Source organism: Culex pipiens, chromosome 2 (assembly GCF_016801865.2).
Source record: "Culex pipiens pallens isolate TS chromosome 2, TS_CPP_V2, whole genome shotgun sequence".
Classification (NCBI taxonomy): Eukaryota; Metazoa; Arthropoda; class Insecta; order Diptera; family Culicidae; genus Culex; species Culex pipiens.
The window spans coordinates 151,013,271-151,040,028 of record NC_068938.1 but is presented as its reverse complement, the minus strand read 5'-3'; the positions used below and the strand labels follow the sequence as shown (position 1 = coordinate 151,040,028).

Below are 26,758 nucleotides of genomic sequence, written 5' to 3'. Positions count from 1 at the left end.
CTCTGAAGTATTCAAACTTTTGATTTTTTTTATTTAGAATTTCAAAATATAAGAATTCTTAAGTTTAGGAACTTTTAAGTTGAAACCCTTTATTTTCTTATTTTGAATTTTTAAAATTATGATTTTTTTGATATTTTAAACATTTTGAAATATTTAATTTTTAATTATTTGTATTTTTCAAGCCTTGAACGAGGCTTTGAATTTGTGTTTTATTTATTTTTATTTTTCTGATATAAATATGAGCATTTTTAAATTTCTCAGACATCAGATTTTTTTTAAGTTTCTCAATTTGAAAATATAAGTTTTTTTTTGTAAATATTTTTAATCATGAATTTCTAAATGTCCATGTCCATGTGTAAAACGTACCTGCATCTCTCACTATTTTTTACCTAATGTAAAAGTTTTGAAAAATTTCTAATGTCTGATTTCTACCTAAGCATAATTAATTTCTAGTTACCTAATAAATGGTACATGCTATTAAATAAAATGTTAAGTTGAATAAAAAAAATAATGCCCCCGTTCTAGAGGTAAACTCCTTTCAATTACTATTTTTCTGAATCCCTTTATTTTAATTTTTTGAAATAATTAAAAATCTTTAATACCCAATTTGAGTAAATCCACTCAACTGTGTACAATATTGCAAAAAAGTACTGGAACGCGCTACCCAGGTAAATTTGTTGCTGCTTTTCTCCTTGCAGAACTTCTGCAAAAGAGAGAGATGAAGAGAGCGAGCTGAAAAGTACGGGAACGTGCTGCAAAAAAGTGACTTATGCTGGCTGCAGAATTCTGCAGAAGCTGCAGAAATTCTGCAATTCTGCAAGTACGGGAATAGACCTAATGAAAATTTCGGAACTCGAAAATTCGAAAAAAAATTGAAAATGTTACAAAAAAAAAGTTTAAATTATGAACAAAAAAAGTCAAAGTTTTGGTATTGAATAATCTAAAATTAGTTTGCATGCTAAAAAAAAAATCAATAAAAATGTTCAATCCCTTAAATATGCCACAACTCTCTACTAACATTCCCTCCATGTTTTATAGATAAGCCGCAAATGTGTCCATTATTCTGCCACCACGTCACGTCAATCAAGTCGTTTTCCCTTATTTGAGTGGATATATACTCTGGCTGGTAGCAGCTGAGGCACTCCTCACCGTGCTGACCACACACCATCCACGGCGACATTCCGAGGAATTATCGAGCAAAAATTCCACCGCGTTGTTGCAGGTGGCCCTCTTTCGTCTCGGACAGTACATCACTCATGCCGGTGGAAGAGCTAGCCAAAAATCCGGACCCATAAAAGCCCAAAACCTGCAGCCAGCAGTGAATAATTCATGAAGGCTCTTGCAAAGAATCCGGTACTTCCGGTGGCCAACTAAAAGTAAAAGCATCCGACGAAAATGCCATGGCACATGCTCATCATCCTGGGCTGGTGTTTCGGGTGATTTCCTCGGTGCTGCAGTGCTGAACGAGTACCTCTCACAGGAAGTCATCATTTCTCACCGCGCTGCTTGAGCAGTGTCGAGAAGGAAAACTTACTTGTGGCTTACTTTAGGGGATGAATTTACAAGAGTTGTTAATAGTAGCTTATGAATGCAATAGCTTTAGTAATAGCTAAGCTAGAGTAGTGAATAACTTAAATGTTACAAACAATACTCTAGAATCAGATAAATTACAAAATTTCCACCATTTCAAATGCCTGGTTTAGATAAAGCATTTTGTTGCATTGTTGTATTTTTTTGTATTCAAAAATAGTAGTTTATGCAACAAGTTGCAAAAATAGGATTTTTTCAGCACGAGTCGTACATTTATCCAACGAGGTTCACCGAGTTGGATAAATACGAAGAGTGCTGAAAAAATCAAGTTTTGCAACGAGTTCCATACAACATTTTTTGCAATTCCGAAAAACACCCATTGAGTGAAATTTTAAGTAAAATTTTCATGTATTTTGTCAATAAATCGTTCAAATCTAAAAAATGTTGAAAAGTGTTGCTTTTCGAAACAAGTTCTGAAAAGTTCTACTTTTCAGCACCCATTTCAGTGCTGAAAAGTAGAACTTTTCAGCATTTATTTTGAAAAGTGTTGCTATTCGATTCTGTTATTTTTGGTACAGAAAAGTAGGCTTTTTCGTCGTTCAAGAATAACAGGAAAAGTAAGTAGTTTCACGACGGAATTGCAAAAAAATCTTTTTGCGAAACTTTGCAAGGATATTTCACAAAATTTCAAAATATTGTTTAAGCAGTCCAACCATGCTAAGTAGTACTTTATGCGGCAATTTGCAAAATAGTTGTTTTTGCAACAAGTTGCGAAATCAAGATTTTTTCAGCACGAGTCGTACATTTATTTAACGAGCTTTATCGAGTTGGACAAATACGACGAGTGCTGAAAAAAAAAAGTTTTGCAACGAGTTGCTTACAACACTTTTTGCATTTCCGAAAACCGCTATTTGAATGGAATTGTGTAAAGTAATTTCACTGTTCAAAAGAAAACAATATTGAAAAATTTTACTTTTCGATACAAGTGTTGAAAAGTTCAACTTTTCAGCTTAAAATTAGGTCTTTTCGGCACTGGTACTAAAAGGTATTGATTTTCAAATCTGTTATTTTTTGGTAGTTAGGTAGTAGGCCGTTTGTTTCTCCAGAAGGACCGGAAAAGTTGACATTTTCACAGCGGAACTGCAAAAGAATTTTTCGTTACAAATCGTATTGACTAGTGCTGAAAAATCAAGTTTTCCAGCCAGTTGCAAATAAATTTAGAATTTTTCAACACTTGTATAGAAAAGTTCTTCTGTTTTTCTGTTCTTCTGTTCTTCTATTCTTCTGTTCTTCTGTTATTCTGTTCTTCTGTTCTTCTGTTCTTCTGTTCTTCTGTTCTTCTGTTCTTCTGTTCTTCTGTTCTTCTGTTCTTCTGTTCTTCTGTTCTTCTGTTCTTCTGTTCTTCTGTTCTTCTGTTCTTCTGTTCTTCTGTTCTTCTGTTTTTTTGTTTTTTGTTTTTATTTCTATACATTCATAATGTTATGTTTTTCAATTCTTATGTTTGAATTGTTACACTTCCGCTTAACATCAAATCAAGTTTTTTTGTTTTATTTTTTATTTTCCATTTTATCTTTTAATTTTTTTACTGTTTTTTTTTTTACTTTTCTATTCATTTCTGCTCTTTTATTGTCCATTCTGTTTTCCGTGGTTTACAATTTTTTCTTGTTATGTGCTGTTTTCTGTTGATTTTTCATGTTCATGTTGTGTTTGTAATTTCATGGTTTTTGCTGGCATGTTTTGATGTTTAAGTTTTGATATTTTATTTTTTACTTCGTGTTCTTTTCTAGAAGTTTTTTCTTCATCTGTTTTTCAATTTTGTGTTATTTATATGTTATTTAATTTTCTTTAGTTTTTTTGTTTTCCCTGATCGCTTCAAGTCTTTTCTGTTATCTGTGGTTTTCTGTTTTTTTAGTTCTTTGATGATTTTTTTTTGCTGTTGTTGATTTTTGATGTTTTCTGTTGGTTTTTGTTTTTTTCATTGATTTCTCTTTCCTGTTTTGATATTTTAATTTATACTTGTTTTTTCTCTTTTATGTTACTTTATTTCGTGTTTTTCTCCACTTTTTTTTGTTTATTTGTTATTTGTTCTATTATTTTATGTTTTTATTTTTTTCAGTGTTATTATTAACTGTTTTCTGTTCGTTTTTGTGTATCTCAATCTCTTATCTGTTAAATTTTGTTTTATTTATCTGTTATTATATTCTTAATAGTATTTTTCTTCTCTGCTCTCTTAAAGACCTTTCTGTTATCTGTGGTTTTCTGTTTTTTTAGTTCTTTGATTATTTTTGTTGTTGATTTTTGATGTTTTCTGTAGGTTTTTGTTGTTTATATGGATTTTTCTTGCCTCTTTTGATATTTTCATTCAAGTTTTTTTGCTGTTATTTTTTTTTTGTTTTTCTGTTGTTTTTGATTCTTTGGTGTGTTTTTTTTGTGTGCTTTTTTTATTTTTTTGCTGTTGGATTTTCTTTTGTTTATATTCTTGTCAGCTTTATTATTTTTCCTTTTTTTATTTTATGTTACTTTATGTTTTACGTTTATTTTTGTTTTTTTCTGCTTTTTGATAGTTTTCTTTTGTTATTTATAGTTAACTGTTGTTTTTTTTACAATTTTTTGAGATTTTTTTGATATCTGTTGTGAGCTGTTTTTTCCGTAGATTTTTGATGGTTTTTGTGTTTCTTATATTTTGTCTTTACCTTTTTCTATTGTTTGATGTATTTATTATTTTGAGTTCTATTTTGTTTTAATTTCAGTTGGTTTATTTTTTTCTTAATTTCTTGTTCGTTTATTTTTTTTCTTTTCTTTTTTTATTTATTAGTTATTCCTTTGTTTCTGGTCTATTTTGATATTTTCTTTAATATTTTTTTTATTTATGATTATGCATTTCGTGTTCTTCCCTACATTATTATTTTTGTGATGCATTTTATGCTTCGATATATTTTTTCTTTTACGTGCGGTTTTATTTTTGTTTTCTGTTTGTTTTTTTTTCTTTTATAACGTACTAGTTTTTTGTTGGTTCCTGATGTCTCCTGCTGGCTCTTGTTTTTTGTTTTTATTTTCAAGCCTTTTTTGATTTTTTCTTAATTGTTCCTGTTTTCATGTAATTTAATGTTCTGTTTTGTTTTTGTCTGCTTCATCATGGGCTGTTCCTTTTGTGTTTTTTTGTTATCAAATTATTGAGCATCGCTTATTCACAACTTCTTTTGGAATGAATTTTTGAGAAAACCTTTTATAAATGTATGTTTTCTTTTGCTGTTTTTTAATGTTCTGATCTTTTTAGTGTTTGCTTTTTCTGTTATTTTCTGTGTTTTTTTGTTTGGTCGTGGATCGTGGATATTAATGCTGTTTGCTGTTTTGTTTTCAGGTTTTTAGAAACTTTCGAAAAAAAATCTTTTTTTGTCCTTTTTTGTCTTCAGTCTACCTCTAATTTTTTTTAAATAATGTGACACTAATTTATTCAACAATCTCATTCTGTTTCGACCAATTTTCTTTAATCTCAATCTTCCCACTTGCAAGAAGATTGTTTTTTTTGCCTTCAGCAATTTTCATAAATTTCCCCCACTCGCAAAAAAAGCAAACAGGAAGCTTAGTAAAACCATTAACATTACAGCTTTTTACAAACTCTGCTAGCAGCAAGAGGAGGGGCAACCCAACCGAACTGGAACCTTCGCATTAATCAAATGGAAGAACCTCGGCATAAGTACTTACTCCTCCCATCCTCCCAACCTCGAGGTTCTTTTTTTGCTTATCTCCTACGTGGGTAAAAAAATGTCCGAATGGAAAAAAAACACAAATTTAAACACTTCTGAGAAATGTTTCGCCTACCGAGGAACTTCCTCTGCAAACATTTCACCTACAAAAAAAAAACCCGCGTTCATTTTTAACGATTTAATCGCATTTTCCACAACTCATAGTCTCCGGTGGCATAATTAAAACATTTTTTTTTCTCGCTACGCTTTCTTTACTCATCAAATTTTTCCTCTTTTTCTCATCTTTTTCCAGGTAAGGAAATCGCTTAATTCGGCGCACCATAAGCATACGAGTCACGTTCCCTTTTGCGGGAAAGAGCTTGCGAACTCATTAAAGAGTTTGGTGAAAAGTTTCGAAAATGGTGCACTTTTCCGAGACTGTGAGGACGAACACCCGCTGAAAGAAGTCCTTCTATTAAAAAGGTAAGATTCTAGCGCGTGATAAGAATGATTTCTGGTCGATGGCCGTGGCACGTGGTCAGGAAGTGGGTACACATTTTTCGTGGAGGATTTTAGGAGGGAAGTTTCCATTTTTATAATTTTTTTAAGATGAACAATTTTGATTTTTTCAGCAGGATTTATGTTTGAAAATTTACAAGTTGAGTGTTAGGATAATTCATCTCATCGTCCAAATCCCTTCTCAAACCCTTCGTTATCTTGGAAAAAGTGTCCGCGATCGCTTATCGAAGGATTTGTGGTGACGAAAAAAGGGAGTTTTGAAATCTTGCAAAAAGCCCAATTGAAAAAAGGAACAAGGACGACCGTCTTGTCTAATTAGTTGGTCCACCGCAAAATTTCCAGTGCAAACACTCGGAAAGCTATCTGTCTTTTTGTTCTTCGTGAGGGGGTGTTGCAGAAAATAATTTACATTTCTGTAGATTTTGGAGCTGACCAAGAAAGAGACCAGCAGAGTGGCGGGGGGTTGTCCCTTTTTAATCTCTCACTAATTAAAAGCCATCACTCGTCGTGGGTGCCGGGCAATCTTATCTGGTGGGGAAGACTCTTCAGGAGATTTTTTTTGTTTTTTGGTTTTTGAAAACGTGATTTGAACAACTCTGATGTTGGGTTTATTGCTGTATGGTTTATTTATTTTTAAAGAATTTAATTCTATGACGGTTCAGTAAAATTTAGTGCGTTTTAAAATCAAAATCCAACAGATGAACTAAATCTGAAAATTGTTTTAACAAATTTTAATATGAAATATTTTGTAAATTTCAATAAATTCTATCAATAAAGTTATAATTTTATCAGATTTTTTCACTGAAAATCTTTATTGAATATTGTTATAACAACCTTACACCCTGAACTAAGATAAACTTTATCTGAAATATCCCAGTCTGAAGTCGAGTATACTTTCCCATAATTTCGCTGCCGGCCTGGGTATTGGATTCTAGACTATTGAACTCAATATCCTTTAACAAAGATTTTTTTATCATAACTTCTTCAATACTATGATTATTATTTTGAAAAATTGTAAATTTTAACTGAAAACTTGAGGAATCTACTTGAAAACAATAACATACAGTGTATTACTGTTTTGTTAAATGCATAACAATCACCTTAACATAAAACCAAAGACCAATATCAGTTTAACGATACCTCCTACTAGTGCGAACATCTGATAGAGTCGCCAACGTCACAATGAGACGTCTTCCCATGCGTGTCAAACTCGCCAGTTGGCCAAATCACGCCGTTGAGCAAACATACGCCCCATAAAACGCCCCGATACCAGGCGGCTCCGTGGGGAGTGATTTATTGATTCAATATTAATAAACATAAAAATTGTGCGCCAAATGGAACCCAAATATAAATGTGGACGATGATGATGGTTAGAGGCTGTGACTAGGTCGCATGTACGACATAAAAAAACGGCGACTAAATTCACACCAAATGGGAAATGGATTTTATTTTTTCGGGCTAGCGACGTCGCATTGCAGCTGCCTGCTGAGGGAAGCACTGGTGCTGGTACGTCGTCGGTTTTGGGTAGAGATTATTTTTATGAAGATGCTGCGGGCTGCAAAGAAGTGCCCAGGGATTATGAAAAAATTGTTTAATGGAGTTGTTTTATGTTGCCTGTACTAGAATTGATGGTAGAGAAAATTTACGTTGGCCGACTGGTTACGGTGTTTGTTTGATAAGCGAATGGTCCGGAGTTCAATTCCTACCACCTTTCAAAAACCAAATCTTATCATAAATCAATTACTCGTACCAATAAAATTTCTGCACAGGCTCAATTTGAGAGGAATCGTGATGTTTGGGGTTCCCAGAATCACGAGCACTTTGAATTTTTCAAAAATATTTAGTCAAAGTGTTATGAAGAATTAGTGCTGTTCGCTACTTCCACATATTGCATGCAATTTTTACTTGTATGCAACAGCGACGAACCGTCCTACCCATCCCAGAGGGTCCCGGAGTACCAAACCTTCTTAGCATGGTGCTCCCAACGAATACAACCAAATCATGGAGCGTATGGTGGTGTGTCCCCACGCTTCTTCCTTCCCTGTCGATTCAGAATTGTGTTGTTGCTCGAACACTCAGTGCTCAAACTCAACCCAATTACGTGTCATCTCTGCGATACGGCTTTACGCAGTAGGCCTGGCCGCTTTAACGCTTGTGTTGTTTCAATGCATTCCGATGCAATGGCGCACTACAAATGTTAATAAATGACAAGAAGAGTGCTAGGCGTCATCTAACCTAAGACACTCTCCAGGATCCCTTCGAAAGATTGGCTGCGCTATGGTCTGATTAGATTAGATTAGATTAGAAGCTCCATACAACATTTTTTGCAATTCAAAAAAAAATCGCTGACTGAGTTTTTCAAAAAGAAACAAAAATGTGTTGACGTCCAAGCCTCTAGCCATTTTCACATTTTTCCGACTCAGTAGTATTTTTCAAAAAAAAAAAAACGTCGGATGAAGTTGTATTTTGTGATGATGAGTGATTCACACACAGATTACGACATTATTGTTACTTTATGCTTGTTTTTTTCCTCTAAAACTGATTTCCACTTGATATCCGATGAAAATGATGTTCAGATGCAAATGTGCCAACATCAGGTTCCGATGGAAATACATTCTTTCCATCTAAATGATACATTTCCAAACAGTGCTGAAAAGTACTAATTTTCAGCACTGTGTTTTTGTGAGGAAAAGTAGGCCGTTTCGTCTCTTCCGAAGAACAGTAAAAGTTGACAGTTTCATAGCAGAATTGCAAAAAATGCATTATACACCTGTCCATTTGTTTTGCAATCGTTAGTTTCCAAAATACGTAACTATTGATATAAATGTATTTTTTGGCAAAAAAAATTTTGCGGTGCTGTACATTGGAATTTTATAAACAAAATCAAAATATTTTTAATTCATCCGCTTAAATTTCATATTTATGCGTTTTAGATTGTTTTAAGTTTTTTTTTTTTTAGATTAAATATGTCTTTATTGAACAATCTTAGAATAATTACATTTCTTTTACATTTTAAGTGGTATGGCTAAATGCTCTTCATCTTTGTTGTATTTTTCGTTTTATTATTAACTGATCACATTTATTTATTTGCTTCAAATTGTTTTACATTATTGCATTGAATTGAACACATTTGGGTAAAAAAGAAAAAAAAATCACCTTAACAGCTAATCCTAACCTAGAACTAAACAAATAAATCCATTGAAATATTCAAAATCACTAGAACGATTAAACTACGAACTGTATTTTAAGATGAATGCTCCAAGAGTTCTTACTTGTTCCTGGCGAGTTTTGCACCCACGCAGAGTTGTTGTCATCTCGATAAAAATGTTCAGAAGTTCTTGTGGTGAAAACAGGTCACTACTGCCTTCACCCGTTGATGTTGGTTGGTTTTCCCTCGGTTGCTGACTGAAGCCTGGAGGTGTTGTATGCTCTGTAACTCTTTGCCGCTGATTCAACGGCAATGGCTGCAGATTTGGAACCACTCGAGTAGATCCTGCTCCTGGTGACGCCAAAGCAGGAAAATCCACGTCCATGTATGCTGGTGGTGTTTTGCGACGATTTGGTTGGTGCCTCGTCGTCGCTTGCTGCCGAATTTTTACAAACTCAGCACGTTTTGGGCAGCTCCGATTCTTGGTCGAATGGTCGCCGCCGCAATTGAAGCATTTCGCTTCGATGTTCTCGTTGATTGTTTCGCAAGCTTGTGTTTTGTGCTCACCTCCGCAGGTTGCACAACGACTCTTGATGAAACAGTTCCTTCCACCATGTCCAAACTGCAAGCAGTTCGAACATTGTGTCACGTCACGGTGCACTGGACGATAACGTTCCCAAGTCACGATGATGTTGAAAATTGCCCGAACTGCTTTCAGCTCAGACGGCGTTGTCGATCCACTCTCGAGATGAACAAGGTACAATTGATCACGATACTTGATGTCCTTGTTGTGTCGCGTCATCTTGAAGACTTCGATCACGTTCAACTTAAGAGTTTTGAGCTCTTCTTTCAGCACACTCACATCCATGTCATACAGGCCTCGGAGGACCTGTTTCATGGGGCGTTTACCTGGATCGTCATGGCTGTAGTATTCGATCTTTGTGTTGTTCAGGAAATCCCGAACGTAGTTGTAATCCTTTCTGGTAGGTAGTAGAATTTTGAGCCCATCAGCACACAAGCGAATGGAAGCTCGTAAAGCACCAGATTTTATAAATCCGGTCAGCCACTTTCGCACCGAATCCGATGACGATGTTTTCACAAAAATGGGTGGCAACTTTTCCCGTCGTTCAAATTCTTCCTTCTCGCTCACGTCCACAGGGAGGGTAGCGAACTGGTTTCCAGACAATTTTTGAGCGTCCTTGCTCAAACTGCCTGGCTTTGCAGGTAGCGCTTCGGCATTCTTTAGCTTCTTCAAATCTGCCGATCCTGCTGGTGAGGACTGCCTCTTTTTCTTGCCCTGAGGCATTTTTGCACTTTTTAAGCACTTTTCAGGAGCTAAAATCCAGGAGTACCTCACTGATTGGTGGTCCACAAAGGAATGATTGTTTTAAGTTGATTTTACTTCTATTTTCAGAGTTTTTTTGGAAAAATATTTCTTATGCCCCCTGATTTATTAGACTTATTTTGAAGGGGGAGAAATATTTGCAACAACCTAATTTAAAAAAATAAAAATGTTGTTAAATTTTCTGCCTTTTTCAATATTTATTTTCTAGATTTTTAAAGATGGCCCTATTAATTAAAATTGTCGACAATAAATGATGATGAATGGAATAAATTTGAATTAAACATTCTTGATTATAAAATTTCGAAAAAAAAATTGAAAAATTAAAATTTCACGAAATTTTAAATTTTCAACATATAAAAGTTTGTTTTATTATTTTATATTTGAATTGCCACTTTAAATTGAAATTTTTTAAAACTGCTTATTTATTCTTTAAAGTTATTAAAAAATTTTACTTTAACACTACTTAACTGAAACTAACTTAACTTAACTTAAAAAATAAACGATTTCAAGAATCACTTTATAGAAAAAATGGTCAAATAAAATAGTGTTTATAGGAAATCATGTCTAAATGTCAAAAAGTTAAATTAAAAATCAGCAAAGGTATTTTAACCATTAGTGGACGCCGTAAAGCCGAAGCACCTTTTTTCACAAATTTTCAATATTTTGAGCACTTTTTCATAACCCTTTGTACAAAACAATGAAATCTGAAGTCTTGTGAACATTTTTGACTATTTGTTTCATCAGTTATTTATTTTTGAGCAGAAAAATAGCCAGTTGAAAAAAAAAAAAGTTATTTTTGCCTGTTCTGGACCCCCTTTTCCTATAGTGGACCCGGGTCCACTATAGGAAAAATGTTATTTTTATACCAAATTTAACCGATATTTGATGTTTTGATGCACGGTGTAGGCCTAATGATAGATAGAATGAATAAAAGATGGATTTTGCTCACTTTTCATCATAAATAAATATGTTTTGTTAACAAGTTTTGACAACAAAATAACCGAACAGACATTTAAATACATTTCTTCCCGAAAAAGATAAAAGAAAACGATTCAAAAACCATGTAAACATAAAAATAATAAAAAAATAGTAATTTTGAAGCAAATTTTTCCATATTAATTACATAAATGGTTGATCGAAACTAAACAATAGATTTGTTTACAGTTGCTGATAAAACCACACATGTTTTTAAAAAAAAAATGTTGTTATTGATTTATTATTATAAAATATTATTTCAAACTGCAATTATGATGCTTCAGTTAAGTACAATTAACTATAGTTTTGAATTGTTATAAATTCTTACGGCTTCAGCATTTTTGGTACTTTTAACATGAAAACAGCTAAATTTAGCATGAGCATGAGCATGAGCATGAGAGACCACCCATGGTTATCCTTCTCCGTTGCTGAACATAACATGAAAACAGCTAAATTTATGCTCATAATTTAAAAAAAATGCATTTAGGTTGATAACAACAAGCATTTATTGTATGTTTAAGAGAAACTTTTTGTTAAATACACAGTTTTCTTCATTTTTGAAGGTTTAATTAACAGGGGTCCACTTTTGAAAAGTTTGGATTTTCGTTGTCCTATATTGGACCCCCTTACTTTTTGCTCGAAAATGAGCAGTTCTTCGCTTTATTTCAGTAAAGTTGATTAAACTTACATTATTTCAACTTACTGAAGTTAAATAATCAGTCAAAAAATGATTGGATAGTTAATTCAATCATAAAATATAAATGCAGTTTTGTTGTGAAAATGCTTGTGGCCATGGCTGATTTCAGATGCCGAACTCAAAACACTTATTTTGGTGAATAGGAAAATTCAGTGTCAGTCAACATTGTTTTAAATAATGCTGAATATGCCAAATAAAAGATTTGTAGACAGCACCACGCTTGAAATAGTGATTTTATTGAATTTTTCATCAAAAATTCTTCAGAGGGTCCACTAAAGGAAAGGGGTCCACTAATAGATAACGTACCCTACAAATAATTTTCGTGATTTTTTTTTGTGTACATACCAAATCGATAAAAAAATCTCACAAAAAGAACAGATTTTTGTCAAATTTGTATAAAAAATAATACGGAAAACCTGATGATGCAAAATGGCTCCTTTGGACATATGCATATATTTTCATCTCTAACGGTGTTCCTAAAAGAATATCACGTTCTTTTCCAATTCAATTTAATTGTAGTCACGTGTAACTTGAACCCCCCGGAAGTGCGTATTTCCAACTCAGTTTCTACATCCTCGGCACAGCCATTATTCAATTTAATGATGGGCACTTTTCCACTTCAGGGTAACGACTCTTGTAGCAACTCCACCCAGCCCGTGGCAATACATTATATCGCGTCACATGTCCGCTCACAACTCTTTATCGATTCCATAAAGTTTCGAGAGGAGGGCAGCCGGAGATCGGAACTTTGTCAGCGCGATCGTCGATTCCGCCCTCTGGTCTACGTAACGTAACGCAAAAATCGCTCAGCCATAACCTTACTTTTACGATGTGTTACAATGCGCTCGTCTCGTCCACCCCTCGAGGGCTGCTGCAACTCCGTGGACAGAGCCTGTCCGAACAAAGAAGCCGGTCCCCGGCAACGGTTCCGGACATGGTGTCTACTCTGTTTTTTGCTTTTCTTTTGAAAAAAGTTTTGAAATTGCCTTTTGATTTTCAATTTTCAAAAAAACAAGCCAGTATTATTGAAAATTTCAATTATTTCATTGATTTAGATGGTTTTTTTGAGACTGATAGGTGGATCAAGCTAAGCATTTTTTGTTCTTCCATTGCGTGCGAATCTACTTTTATGGGTCTTTGTTCCAGGGAACGAACTTTATGGCTGCGTCCTGCGCAAAGACAGCAGGAAGTGGCAATGGGATCCGGGGCTCGTTTTTCTCCCCCCGCAAAACGGGGACAAAGAACCTACCACGAATCGGGTTTTTTTCACATCTCCAGCGAAAAATTTATCAATTTTATCGGCGCCAAAGCGCCCCGTAAATCAATTAATAATCGGAAAAATTACACCAAAAGTCGCTCGCAATTAACGTTACTCACACACTTCCGGTGAGCCCGCCGGCGGCGCGGTGACTCCCCATAATGAGTCCCGAAATCGACCTTTTTTGCGTCAATTACCGATCTCCTAATGCCTGGTAAGATTGCGTTTGTATACGGTATACGTGGCCGTAATCTCGCCCGCCCAAAGTGCTCATTTTCCACGGGGCCATTATTTTTCGCTGCTTTTCTCCTTTCTCTCCTACGCGCGCTTTTCCAGGCGCTGTCAATAGGCATCACGGGAGGCTGTGGGGGTTTTGAAAGAGGACGACTCCCCCGGCCACGCAGCAACCCGTATCCGGTAACGATGGTAATTGATTGTGTCGGATTTTTACCCGCCTTTTGTGGATGGGAAAAAGGAAGGCACTATGGGTAAATATTTTGCTAAAATTGCTTTTCATATTTTTTCTATATTTTTTTTGCAAAAATAGAAAAAAATAATTGACGAAATTATCCCTGGATTTTATGTTATTTCATCTTTTAGGAACAACAACATCGAAAATTAATGTTTTCTTTATGTATGTGACATTTACTGTGTCATTGAAACTAATATTATAGCCACAAATCGATATTTGCACTAAGGCTCAGTTTCTAAGGCATATTATTTCGAATGCAACCTGGTGCATAAAAATTGGCTTGCTCTTTTTCGAGGTAATTGAGTTTGTTAGTTTTTACCAATATAAAATTTTTAAAAGGGAAAATGTTATTTTTCGTAGCTTTAAACATTAAATTTCTCTTGAACTTATTCCTGAAAGGCTACGTACAAAAAAACTGATTGCATTGTACTTCCTGAAGTCTCAGATGGCGAGATAAAATGTTGGTGTCATCGACAATGATTCGTGAATTGGCATGCCTTACAACTCCCTATGAAAGAGAAAAATAATCCCGAAAAAAAATTGGAAATCAAGATTTTTTGACACCAAAAGCTGAGTTTTAACCAAGCCAAAATTTGCCCCTTGCCATTTATAACAATTCCTGCCAAGAAACCAAAACTCCAATACTGCTCCTTTTTCGGAAAATTCAATTTCCACTATCACTTCCATCGATAGGTTTCATAACATTTGATCAAATATGTTTTGCTAAGACTTATATTTTTCTATAATATTTCAACAAGAAAAAATGAACTGAACATAATTTATAAAATTTGAACATTGGTTTTAAGATAAAGTACACGGAAAGTTGTAAAAATTATAATGGAGTTTTTTGTTTGTTTTAGATGATAAAAAATTGCATATTTTGAGTTTTGCCTCGAATTTATCAATATTCATTCGGCAGCGTTGCTATTTTTTCGAAAATATCATTTTTTTCAAACGTGAAAAAAATTAAATAAAAAATGTTCAGAGATGGTCTAGATGGGTGCCAGGTGAAACATGTCACGTTTTTGTCAAATAAAGAATTTTATGTGGCTACAACTTGAAAACAATGCATGCTACCATTTTTTGTAAAGTACCTTTATTTGAATTTGGCAAATAAATTTGACAATTTTTTTCAAATGGCTCAGCCATTTTTTTCATCTAAAACATTTCCAAAAATGAGTGTTTTCAGAAAAAAATATTTTTTTTTGAGAAAATTCGAATGGAAAAACGGGTAAATTTAATTTAGATTGAAACTATATTTTTCGGTGAAGTTCTATGTAATATCTTCAACATTGGCCACTTAATAATTCAGAGAACTTTGATAGTGTGGATTTCAGTGTAAAAAAAGTATCGTTTTTCAAACATTTTTATTCAAATTAATTGTTCAATCAAGTCGGAAATAGGAAAAAGCGTTCTGTTCGTATATTTGCGCTGCTACAATAATTATAATTCTCCTGATATTTTTTCCTAAATCAAATCATGAAAAAGTCTTTTTGCCTGATCAATTGATTTTTAAAACCTATTTCAAAGATGGATACTTTTTACAAATAAAAATCATGTTTTTTGTGAAATCAAAAATAAATTGGATTTATTTATTTATTAATGTCCGAAAAATAGCATGGCAACGTTCATCGTTTGAATGAGAATGAAATCCAGAAATTTTGGAGAAAGCGACTTTTTGTTACGAAATTGGGTTTATGAAAATATTAATACTTTTTTTTATGGAAATTGTGCAAAAAACTGTTCTCTACAATGTGACTGATTTAAAAATGTTCTGAAACTTCATAATGTTATATGGCAGAGGATTAAACAATAATTTTGGGAACCTTTTGAGTAATAAATAGCTTTTAAATAAAATGCTCTATAGTAGAGGTGGGCAAAAAAAAGCGAGCTGCTCAAGGAACTGCACTTAAAAGAGCGAACGAACCACGGCTCACAAAAAAAAGAGTCACGGTTCTTTTTGAAACGTTGGTATTTTGATAGAACCATTCCAAGATCGAATAATGGTTAAGCCTTTGTATATTTTTTAGTTAATAAATAATATAAAATGTATTTCCAACAAATTGTAGCATAAAACTTGTTTTTGAGAATTGAAAATGCAGTTTAAAATTTCTCAATGCTTACAAATTAAAATTTGTCAGAATTGTGTACATGGTGTACTTTTTCATGTATTTAAATAACTTCAAAAGTAAATGATTTTCTAAAAAATAATTAAAAACTGTTCGTTGCACAACTGATCGTAAACAACCATTAAAGAGTTAGTCGAATAAAATTATGAGCTTAACTTGGAAAAATTTGCCGAAAAACTACTACATTCTGAATAAATTTGATATGTTTTGTTGGTCTGAGTCTGTTCTAACCGAAATCAAAATATTATGCTCTTACATGATTCAAACTGCTGTCCCAATTTGCCCCATGTGTCCCGATTCGCCCCAGTTGATGGTACTTAATAGCCACATCCTAACTCTTCTTGCCCGAACTTCGCAGAATATTTTCCCAAAATTAAATACCAGAATTTGTTTAAATTAAGCATAAATTATGGCAATTTCGTAAAATTGATGGGCATTTTCTTCAAAATCCTAGATTTAAGTTTGGGTGCTCTTCACATCTAATTATTCCAACGTTCAGACTTTTGGTTCTCTAGCGAACCTTCTCGTGTTTCGTTTTTAAAGTTTAATGAAAAGCATAAAATACCCCCCAATTCTCTAGAATAGACAAAATTGTGAAAAAGAGCGAAAGGACGGGTGTACCCCATTTGGCATAATGGACATTTGGCATAACGGGTTTTCAACATGGACGTTTGGCATAATGGACGTTTGGCATAATTGGTCCAAGACATCAGGGACGTTTGGCATAATGGACATTTGGCATAATGGACGTTTGGCATAATTCGTTCAAAAACCATCAAGGACGTTTGGCATAATGGACGTTTGGCATAATGGACGTTTGGCATAATTATTACCAGCTTGTTTTTATGGTTAAGTATTTGTCATTTTCACGAACAAAAATGTATATTTTTTACCTTTTTTATATTACTTTAAGAGATTATCATTTTTTCTATAAAAAATTAGGTATCTCTATATTTTTTCCCCAATAGTCAATTCTTTCCTTTTTGAATAATTCACAATAAATCTTTTCAATGAAATTTTGATATTTTTATTAAATAATTAGTATAAAGAAGAAAATATCTCTTGTTAGCTTAAGATTTTTCCCCTTTCAATATAATTAGCAGTAATTTTTTAAATGAAATTTTCCCTTTTATATGAAATTCATGATGAGAAAAACCTCTTCAAATTTTCGACAATTGAGCTTTTATAATGCAATTTTCCCTTCTTTTGATCAAAATTTTACTTGAAGAAGGAAATCTCTAAATAAATTCACATTTTTCCCTTCTTTTTCGAATTTAATCTAAAGAAACCCCAGAACTGGCAGCACTCATCCGACACGAGACTAGCGGAAAGATTCACAGACACAGAGAACACAGTTCTAGATGACCGAGAGAATCCCTCGAGTCCATTTTCAAGAAAAAGTTCATCCTTCAAAACAAAAAGTGTTCTCTACGGGAACTGAACCAGAGACCTTTAATAGACTAACTCAATGACTAAACTGCCTTGGCCACAGCAGCTTGGTGACACAAGAGTAGTCAGATTTCGATGTATGACTCTTGTTGCAGATTTACTGTTTCAATTAATTAATTAAATTTATTGTTTTGCAGGTGTGAGTTTGTACCATTATTCTATCGAGTTTAGCATTGAGCTCTCTATAAATTTTGATGGAATTATACTCTCGATCCTGTATTTTAGGTGAATGCATGTCGATGTTGCTTTTCTTTGAATATTTTGCAATTAAGTTTTTTATTCAATTTTTTGCATCATTTTTTATATTTAACTTGAAGAAGGAAATTCTCTTATAGATGTTGTCTTTAAACATTTATATAATTTCTGCACATTTTTTCTCTGTTGGTTTAATTTTTGCAATAAAGTTGTTTATGGAATTTTCCCTTCTTTCATTTATTCAATACTAATCTTAAAGAAGGGAAAACTGCCCAAAAAAATAAATGCTGATTAAATGTTATTTTTAAGAGAGGTAGGTGAAAAACATAAAAAATATTGCGATAGTCAAACATTTAAAGAGTGTCAAAATGTGAGTCTTCAAATTTACTTTTCCTTCCATAAGATGAATTTTATATAAATAAATATAAATGTTATAAAAAATTTCATAATCGAAGTTAATTGTCAAATATTCGAAAAGTATTGTTTTTAGAGATTTTCCCTTCTAAAAGTTGAATTTAAAATAAAAGAAGGGAAAATTTCATAACTCATTTGTCAAATATTTAAAGAAAGAAAAAATGTACACTCCTTATTAAGGATGAATATTAAAGAAGAAAAAAATGCATAAAAACAATGATTGCAAAATTTTGAAAAAAAAGCTGCGAATTTTTTGAGAGATTTTACCTTATTTTAGCTTTAAAATAAAAGAAGAGCAAATTGCTTTAAAAAATTTAAATGCATTTCGTTAAAGAAGAGCAAAATGTTCATGGTTGAATTTGAAAAAGGAGGGAAAAGGGTAAACAGTATAAAATCTTTATAGCTATATTTCAAAGACTGGCAAAACTTACATCACTTTGTTAGGTTGAATTTAAAATAAAGGAATGAATAATTGAATACAAAAAATTAGCTGCAAAATATTTCAAAAGAAGACAAAACTCAATATTATATATTTATGAAAAAAAATGCATTTTATATTTATGAAAAATTGCATTTTAAAGCTTTATTAAGAAAAAAAAAACGGAAAAAAATACATCTATTGGGAGAAAATGACAAAGATACTAGATTTCTTGAAAACAAAAATCATTTTTAAAGTAAAGTTTTCTGCTTAGAAAAAAGGAAAAAAAAACTATAAATTATTATTCTTTACAAAAAATAAATACTAATTGAACAAAAAAAAAGCTAGCAAAAATTATGCCAAACGTCCATTATGCCAAACGTCCTTGATGGGTTTTGAACGAATTATGCCAAACGTCCATTATGCCAAATGTCCATTATGCCAAACGTCCCTGATGTCTTGGACCAATTATGCCAAACGTCCATTATGCCAAACGTCCATCTTGAAAACCCGTTATGCCAAATGTCCATTATGCCAAATGGGGTACACCCCGAAAGGACCGTTCAAAAGAGCGTCTTATTTTAAAGAGCGAGCGAAAATGAGCGGCTCCTCAAAAAGAGCGGTTTTGCCCACCTCTACTCTGTAAGAATTTTAGCTGGGCAATCTGCTGTTGTATTTTAATGTATTGTATTAAACAAAGAAATGATTTTTATTCGGTTACCAGCTAGAATTTTGGGGTAATTTTAAACAAAACTAGAAATCTGGTAAATTTGGTTTGTAAACTTTTTATTGGAGGTCAAGTATGTTATTTAAAGTCTCTTGAAGCATACTTTTAACAATAGTTGTGGATATGAACACGAATCCATCGACTTTTCATCGACGTTTCTTAAGAAATATCCTATAAAACGAAATATTTCGCCGGACCCCGCAAAATGTCGGGAAAGAGCCCTCTTCTTCCATGGTGCCAAATATCAGACTTGCCGATTTTTTTCTTGAGTTTGTTCTTGAAAACACACCGTGGGTATGGGCAAAAATTGAAAAAAATTGCAATGGCCTTGTTTTTGCGACATTTTGCAAAAAAAACCTCAAAATTAATTATTTTATTTGAAAACCTGAAAATACATTTTTTTAATCAATTTCCCCGCAAAAACTTTAAACGACACCCACCGTGTGCCCCACTTTAATCACTCTCAATGAACTCGTGTACGCAATTTGAGTCGTCGTCGTTCCTGCCATTAAATGGAAGTAATTGCCACCGCAGAGGATGAACGTTCACCGAGGGGAGAGGGTGGCGCAAAATGCGTCGGAAGAAGAAGGTGGCACGCGAGGGTAGATTCTGCGTTGATCGATTTTTGAGTGGGGCGAGGAAATGGCATCCTGGAGAAGCATTACTTTGGATGTTGTTTTTTTTTTGAGCCATAACTTTTTGTTCACTGTCAGCTTAATTTTGTAGGAAATTTGAGGTGTAGATTAGTTTTTTTTTCTGATAAGTTCTTAACTTAAGTTCTAACCATACATTTACAATGCTTTTATGACCAAATATCCAAAATCCTTTTCAAATTTACGACACTCTTCCGAAATCGTCCACTTTATGATCCATTTCGCCATCACTCCGGAAAAATATTGGCTCTTAATTAAAAGTGAACTCTCTTCCGACCCCTCGAATTCCCAGATTTCCGGTATCTCCTTCCAAGTGATTCCAGTTCCCGTGGAAACTGTCCCCCGAAGTCCAACCCAGAACCAACGAAATGGAGCCAATAATAAATTTACGACCTTCGGATAGATTTTGATTGATTTTAATTGCATTAGAGCGGCGCCATTTGCCCGACTGCAGCAGGTCGTACGGAATGAACTTCTGGTTCCGGGTCAATTTCGAATCGATTCTGCGGTCACTGGACTTTCCATGGCGGGTGGGTGGGGGGTTGGGATAATGATCCGATATTTATTGGATCGGTGGCTTTTTCGGGGATGGATTAGCACTTCGGCAGAGTTTGAGGGGGATGAGGAGGTGGTCCGGTAACTGACCAATTCGATGTTATAATTTATAGCCAATAGAGCGTAGTTTTGAAAAGGATAATTCCCACTCGAGGGAAATTAAGGGGGTGGTTGATGTGTGTGTGTGTTCGGACCATCGGATATCATAACCAATAACCCAGGACCAGCAACAGCAGCAGCAGCTGGTTGGACAAGGACTCCAAATCATCGCCACCCCGTCCTCCTCTTGAAACGTTGGACTAAAGTAATTAAATACAAAGTTTACGACTAATTTAGCTGATTGAAATTGCTCTAATTGGTTCCGTATTGTTTGGTTGGACGACGACGACGATAAGGACGATGCCGTTTGGAGAAGCAGCACCGTTTGTGGAGTCCATTTAAGAAGTCCTTGGTATTCACGGGGGAGGGGTGCTGTTGGGGATGCGCTGATTCAGTGGAATTGGCCATAGTGTCCGACGCACACCCAGCGCGAGCTTGGTGAGCCTCATTAAGGAAATTGAACATGCGACAGAGTCATGATGGGGGTCGTGCTTAAATTACACATTTTCAATAATTAATTTGCTGTCACTTTAAATGTTTGAATTTTAAAAACCATTTGAAACAACAACAGGTCACGTATTTCGACTAACAATTGCAATAACGCTATTAAAATTTTCAAAAGTATCGTCATTTCTGAACAGCCCTCATATCATTTCGCTATGGTCCACGGAATCGCTTTGCTCCAAAACCAATGCGATGGCATTTATCAAATTGATGAATGTTGTTTTAATTACAACTGCCGTCGCCATAGCCCAGGTTCTGCATTCCAGAACGGTCCTCTCAAGCCACTTCCGTTCCAAAGGAAGGATGCACATTTCCAATCTGTATGATAATAAGGAAGCGATAAATTGTTTTCAGTTAATTAAGACCCCGGGTGAGCGGACCCCGGAATCCACTCAACGTCCGCTCGAAAGTGTCTCAAATTGGTTCCGGGAAATGACAATCTCCTCGTCGTCCTCGATGCAATCTGGGTGGGGAGATGTCATGGCCATTAGTGGCCACATTAGCCACCAGCTTCCGGAAGGCTCAATTATGGCACACCGGGCCAAGATTTACGATAGTGCAGAGTGGTGGTGATGAAATGTGCCCAACCGTGTGAATTCCGACGTTTTAGACCAAGAATTCCTTTGGGGCGGTTGTGAGCTGGAAAATGATCGGATCTACACTAATCAGCTTAATGAATTTATCATGTGCTGGAAGATATCTATATCATTACCTGAAGGCTGATTTGCCGAGGGCCTTGGATTATTATGACTTCATAGTTTGAACGCATGATTGGATTTCTGAACTAATTGTTGGTCAATCTTACAAATAGTTTCAACTGTTTGATCTTCCAACTTAAGTAATCAATCATCCATTAAAACCTCTGCCCAAATTGTATGAAATCCATTCCAACAGAAAACATCCCCAGCTGGTGTGTTTCACCCCAGAAAATCTCCAAACAATCCAAGAAACTGATCCGAAATGAGCAATTATTGCGCACTTTTCTCTTGGTACAGACTGTGCGCTATCGTCAGAGCTGGAATCCAACTCGCGCACACTCCCAGACCTCGAAACGAATATTAAATTACAGGTTTTTAATATCGCATTACTAATTTCATTAGAAGAATTGCTTTCCTTCCCATTTTCCCTCCCCCCGAGCTAGCAAGGCAAACCGTTTTTGGCTCTCATTTTCCCATTTGTTTCTGCTCGGAGGGCGAATTTTCCACCCCAAAAGAATAAATGGCTCGCCATTCCGTCTCTGTCCGGCTCTGTTTGGTTGAGGAGCAAACAATCGGGTTTCCCTCCTCCCCCCGTCCGGTGTGACCCCTTCCGACGGAGCTCTATCCTTAAAAAATAAACGTCGTCTCCTACTGTCAGTGGTTTTCCACCCCCTCAAAACCACCCAAACATCGGAAAAGTTTAAGGACGAGGTGCGACGAAGACAAGCTTTTTCGGGCAAAGTGGTTTTAACTCTGATGGAGAAGCTTTCGTTGGGGAAAAGAAAAACAGAGAAAAAAAAGTGAGCCAACATTGTGGGAAGGGAAACGTAATTTAACTGATAGCATTTTTAGCTGCTTAGAGGAGGTAGAGGGTTTTCCCCTTTACTGCACCGAAGAGTTGAGCTGAGCTGAGCTGATTTGTGGGAGGTGGGAGTGAGCGATGTGGTGTGGTTTCATTTTTCATTCATTATTTCGCAATTATCTCTAATTCGCTTGGCTGTTACAAGGTGGCGGAGCTCACCTTGCACTTTCTGTGAAAGATTAGTAGAAAGGCTTTTGCGTCAAATCTAGAAATCTTGATTTTTTTTTCAAAAAAAGGTCCTTTAAACAAATTTTTCATATTTTTGCTTTTGGGTGTTTTTGAATACCCCTGACTCAATGCGGTTTTAAAAACACCCAAAAAGAAATAAAAATATGGGATCTTTTCATAAAAACTGTAGAAATATGCTAGTCCAGAAAAACAAATAGTAAACTTCCATTAAATTAAAAAAAAAATATTTTTGTTTGTGCCAAAGGAATCTTGCGGAAAACAAATCAGTGATCAGATACATTTGGAAAATAGTAAAGAAATACATGCATGATTGTAAAAAAACTAAATGCATTTATTGAACTTTTCTGAAGTTTCAAAAAAAAAATCAAAAGGCAAAATATTAAAATAAAATTTACTTGACATTACTTACAGTCAGAATTTTGTCTAAACAATATTGAAATGCTTCCGAACAAGGTTGTTCATCATTAATTCTAATTTCAATTTCAAGTTGTGTTTTTATGAGAAATTAACAGTTCTGTTCCAGGATGTTACATTTGCAATTCAGAGATTTGGAGAACCTTTCAACTTTTTTGTTAGTCCCACCCGTGTGGATCAATCAGACCGCGCACCGGACTCACAATCCAGAGTTTGCTGGTTCGAATCCCGCGGCGGGTGCTCTAAAAATTATTTGTGTAAATATGGGTATCCGGCGCCGTCGCTCCGTGCCGTACTCAAACACTTAGGAGCCCAGGGCGGCGAAATCCTTGTAGTTAAAAGGAAGACACTACTTAAAAAAAAACGAGGTTAAATTTTGTTTACTTTTTCATTTTTTATAGTTTTTTCAATCACTAAAATTTAAAATAATACTGTGCTTTTCCAAAATTCTCAAATTTGGAAATTTGGCGAAATTTGTTATATATTTTCAAATTATAAGGGTCTTTATGGAAAATAGTAAAATTTTCAGAAAACACAATTTTTCCCAATAGTTTTCTAATTATTATTATGAGAAATATGGGTTTTAAACGATGCGAAATTTTGTATGCTTTTTCACTTAAAAGAGTTCAAAAAAAAAACTAGTATTTTTCCAAAATACTAAAATTTTCAAAACTTGGATATCAGACGAAACGAAATTTATTATACTCTTTCACCATATTAATGTTTACTTTTTTCGAAAATACAAAAAAAAAACACAAGTACCGTATTTTTTTGAAAATACTCAAATTTCGAAACCAAAGTTTTTATGCATTTAATACTTTATAAGAGTTTTTAATGTTCAAGCCAAAATTTTCCCTAAATTTTGAAAAAATATCGTATTTTGTGAAAATTTCAGTATTTTCCAAAGCGAAAAATAAATAAAAAAAAATAAAATTCATGCCTAGTTCTACTGTGTTCGATACCCATTTTTCAAATTATAAAAATTTGAGTATTTTCGAAAAAATAGTGTTTTTTTTATTTGTTTTGCATTTTCCAAAAAAGACTTTTAATTTGAAAATGTACATCAAATTTCGCTTCGTTTGGTACTCATTTTGCGAATTTTCAAAATTTGAATATTTTTGAATAATATGCGATATTTTTTTGAATATTTAAGTTTTTTGTATAAAACTCTAATAAATTGAAAACGCATACAAATATTCGCTTCGTTTTATACCGATTTGTATTGTTAATTTTAATAATTTTAGTATTTTCAAAAAAAGAAACGATATTTTACTAAAAATTCAGTATTAAATAAATAATTAATGATTTTAGAAAGATTTTGAAAATACCTTATCGTTTATTATCAGCGAGATAATAAAAAAAGATAATAATTGGGTATTTTTGTAAATCTATCAGTATCCTATAAGTTAAGCTTCAAATAATGTCCATTAGTGTTACAAAAAAAAAATGGATTTTAGAAATACCCCCTCACTCGATTCTATTTGAATTTTATGAATGCATCTGTACAAATTTTGAGCAAAATTGTCTACATTCTAATTTTAACTGCTTATATCTTTTTAGGATTATTTCCGATTTCTTTGTACTCTTCGACAAAATTGCAGAGCATTACAATTTATGTCAAAAATATCGAAATTTCTGCTCTTCTCCATTCACAATTTCAAAAATTTCCATGCAAATCCCCTAAATCTTATCCGATTTAGTTCAAATTTGGCACAGATACATATTTTTACCTAAGGAATTGATCAATTTGGAATGATGTGAGCCCTTCCAATTTTTTAACATTAAAATATTGTTTAACCCAGCGGTAAGATTTTTCTTTCTCTTTTTCTCAAAAGTTATGGGTTTTGTCCCCTAAAACATACCAAAAAAAATCTCAAAATTGAAAAATATGGATTTTGGGAAATTGATATTTTGCAAAAAAAATATTTAAAAATGAATATTTTTTTCAGAATAGTCCTCATCAATACCTACAATTTTGCCGAAGACACTAAATCGATCAAAAAAGATACAGATTTTCGAATATTTCAGTTCCATGTTTGTATGAACAGTCGCCATAATTGTATGGAGCCTTGTATGGGTGAACCAAAGATACAAAATGACATGTCCGATTTTGGTGGACAACTGCTTAAAAGACGTTTTCAATAATTAACGGGTTTTCTTCAAATTCGATTTTAGCATTACTTATGAAGTAGGTTCTCAGCTGAACTTTTTCATCTTAAATAGAGACTTTTAGTACCCCAAGACGGATCAAATGAAACCAACCCGGCCGAAAGTGGATCAGCCCGTGCTGAGACAGCCATGTTAAATTATTTTGAGCAATATGTAAAAACAATCCAAAACATACACATTTGTTCAGTTATTAATTCTGAGTCGATATGTCAAATTTATGGTTTTTATATAAAATTCCTAGTTTTCAGAATATTGTGAATCATAAATAAATCATTGATTCCTAACAAACCTTCTCTCTTTTTATTTACAGGTAAGCACAGTCGGACAAATATAATGGGGTAGTTTGGTGAGCTAAAAATTGAAATATTTGTAAAAATTGTGTGTTGATGAATGTCCAAACTCCTCCTTAATCTAACCAATTCTCCGAAACCGCCTCCTTTCAGCAGAAATAGCCGCTCGCAGCTGATTTCCCTCGTGAATTAACGATCCAAGACCATCCGCCCTGACGGCGATGGCGTTCGTCACGCCACATACACGGGAAAAATTGAGCGGTTTTTCCTCATCATGACAAAAATAGATCACCTCGGCTCACAAGGGCACTACAAAGACAAAGAAACTGCTTAGGCAGGGCACCCCGAAAAGTCCTTGTACGAAGCACTATCTCACAATAGACACGGACACACACTAACACACGCTCACACATGTTTCGTGTGTCCCAAATGAAGATAAATGACACCGGTTTCGCGGTTTGTGAGCTTATTTCCACGTTTTTTTGGAGGTTATGTTCCGGATTTGATGGAAGATGACATCCTCATTTGGGAGGAAAAAGACACACACACTTACAGAGTCACATGGGTTGCTACCATTAGAAGACAATGAAGCATTGTAGAGCAGTAGTGTGTGCTGAACAGACACAATCAAGGAAATAGGACTGAAGAGCATGAAGAAGGAGCCCAGTGTTTGCACGCTCGTCAGTAATGAGCTCGTCAGACATGCAGTGTGAATGTGTACTCATTTTTTCTGTGCGCTTTGTTTCGTGAATGTTTTCGCTTCTTCTTGTACTTCTTTTAGTTTTACTGACTTGGGTGTCCCTTCACCGGAAATATTAGCGGAAGATGGATTTTAGGGTAATTTGACCTACATTGTTCCAAGAAATATAGGGTAGTTCTTCCTCTTTTCGCAAAAAGAGCGAGTAACAATACAAAGAAAAAAAAAAAAACAATTCTCGTAATTGGTTCACGAATGTGAGAATCACGAAGAAATGTATTTTAAAAGTATGATGTATTTGCACTATAAACGTGAATATATTCCTTCCTGGTTTTCGCATTCGTAAATTTAATTCACAATTTCGAGAATTGCTTTTTTTCGTGTATAAAGCTATTAAGTAGTTCAAAAACAGGGACGTTCACCTTCCATATGGAAAGTCCTCACAACCTTCTTTCTCCGAAGAGGACAACATTCTCCCTTGGTAAAATATCTATTCCAAGCATAACCCAAGTCACGTCCCACACGGCTCACGTTTGGGTGCTTCTTACGGATTTTTACCCCCCCAAACCAAGACGATGGATTGTCGGTCGGCTCTTCTGTCTTACGAATGGTCTCAAGCCAACTAGGCTGAGTTCAGAGGTGAGCAAATCTGCGAAATACTCTCTC

The 26,758-nt window shown here is 34.3% G+C and overlaps 1 protein-coding gene across 2 annotated transcripts in view; it reads left to right on the top strand.

Moving 5' to 3' along the window:
* Positions 1-26,758, top strand: part of LOC120427538 (matrix metalloproteinase-2) — a 574,651-nt gene that overhangs the window by 225,704 nt on the left and 322,189 nt on the right. The window contains exon 2 of one of the 2 annotated variants that reach the window (XM_052707879.1): positions 5,530-5,699. The exons of the other annotated variant lie outside the window; for it this stretch is intronic. Within the exon in view, the coding sequence (XP_052563839.1) occupies positions 5,530-5,699 (170 nt within the window). The remainder of the gene's footprint in view (positions 1-5,529; positions 5,700-26,758) is intronic. 2 annotated transcript variants of the gene reach the window in all.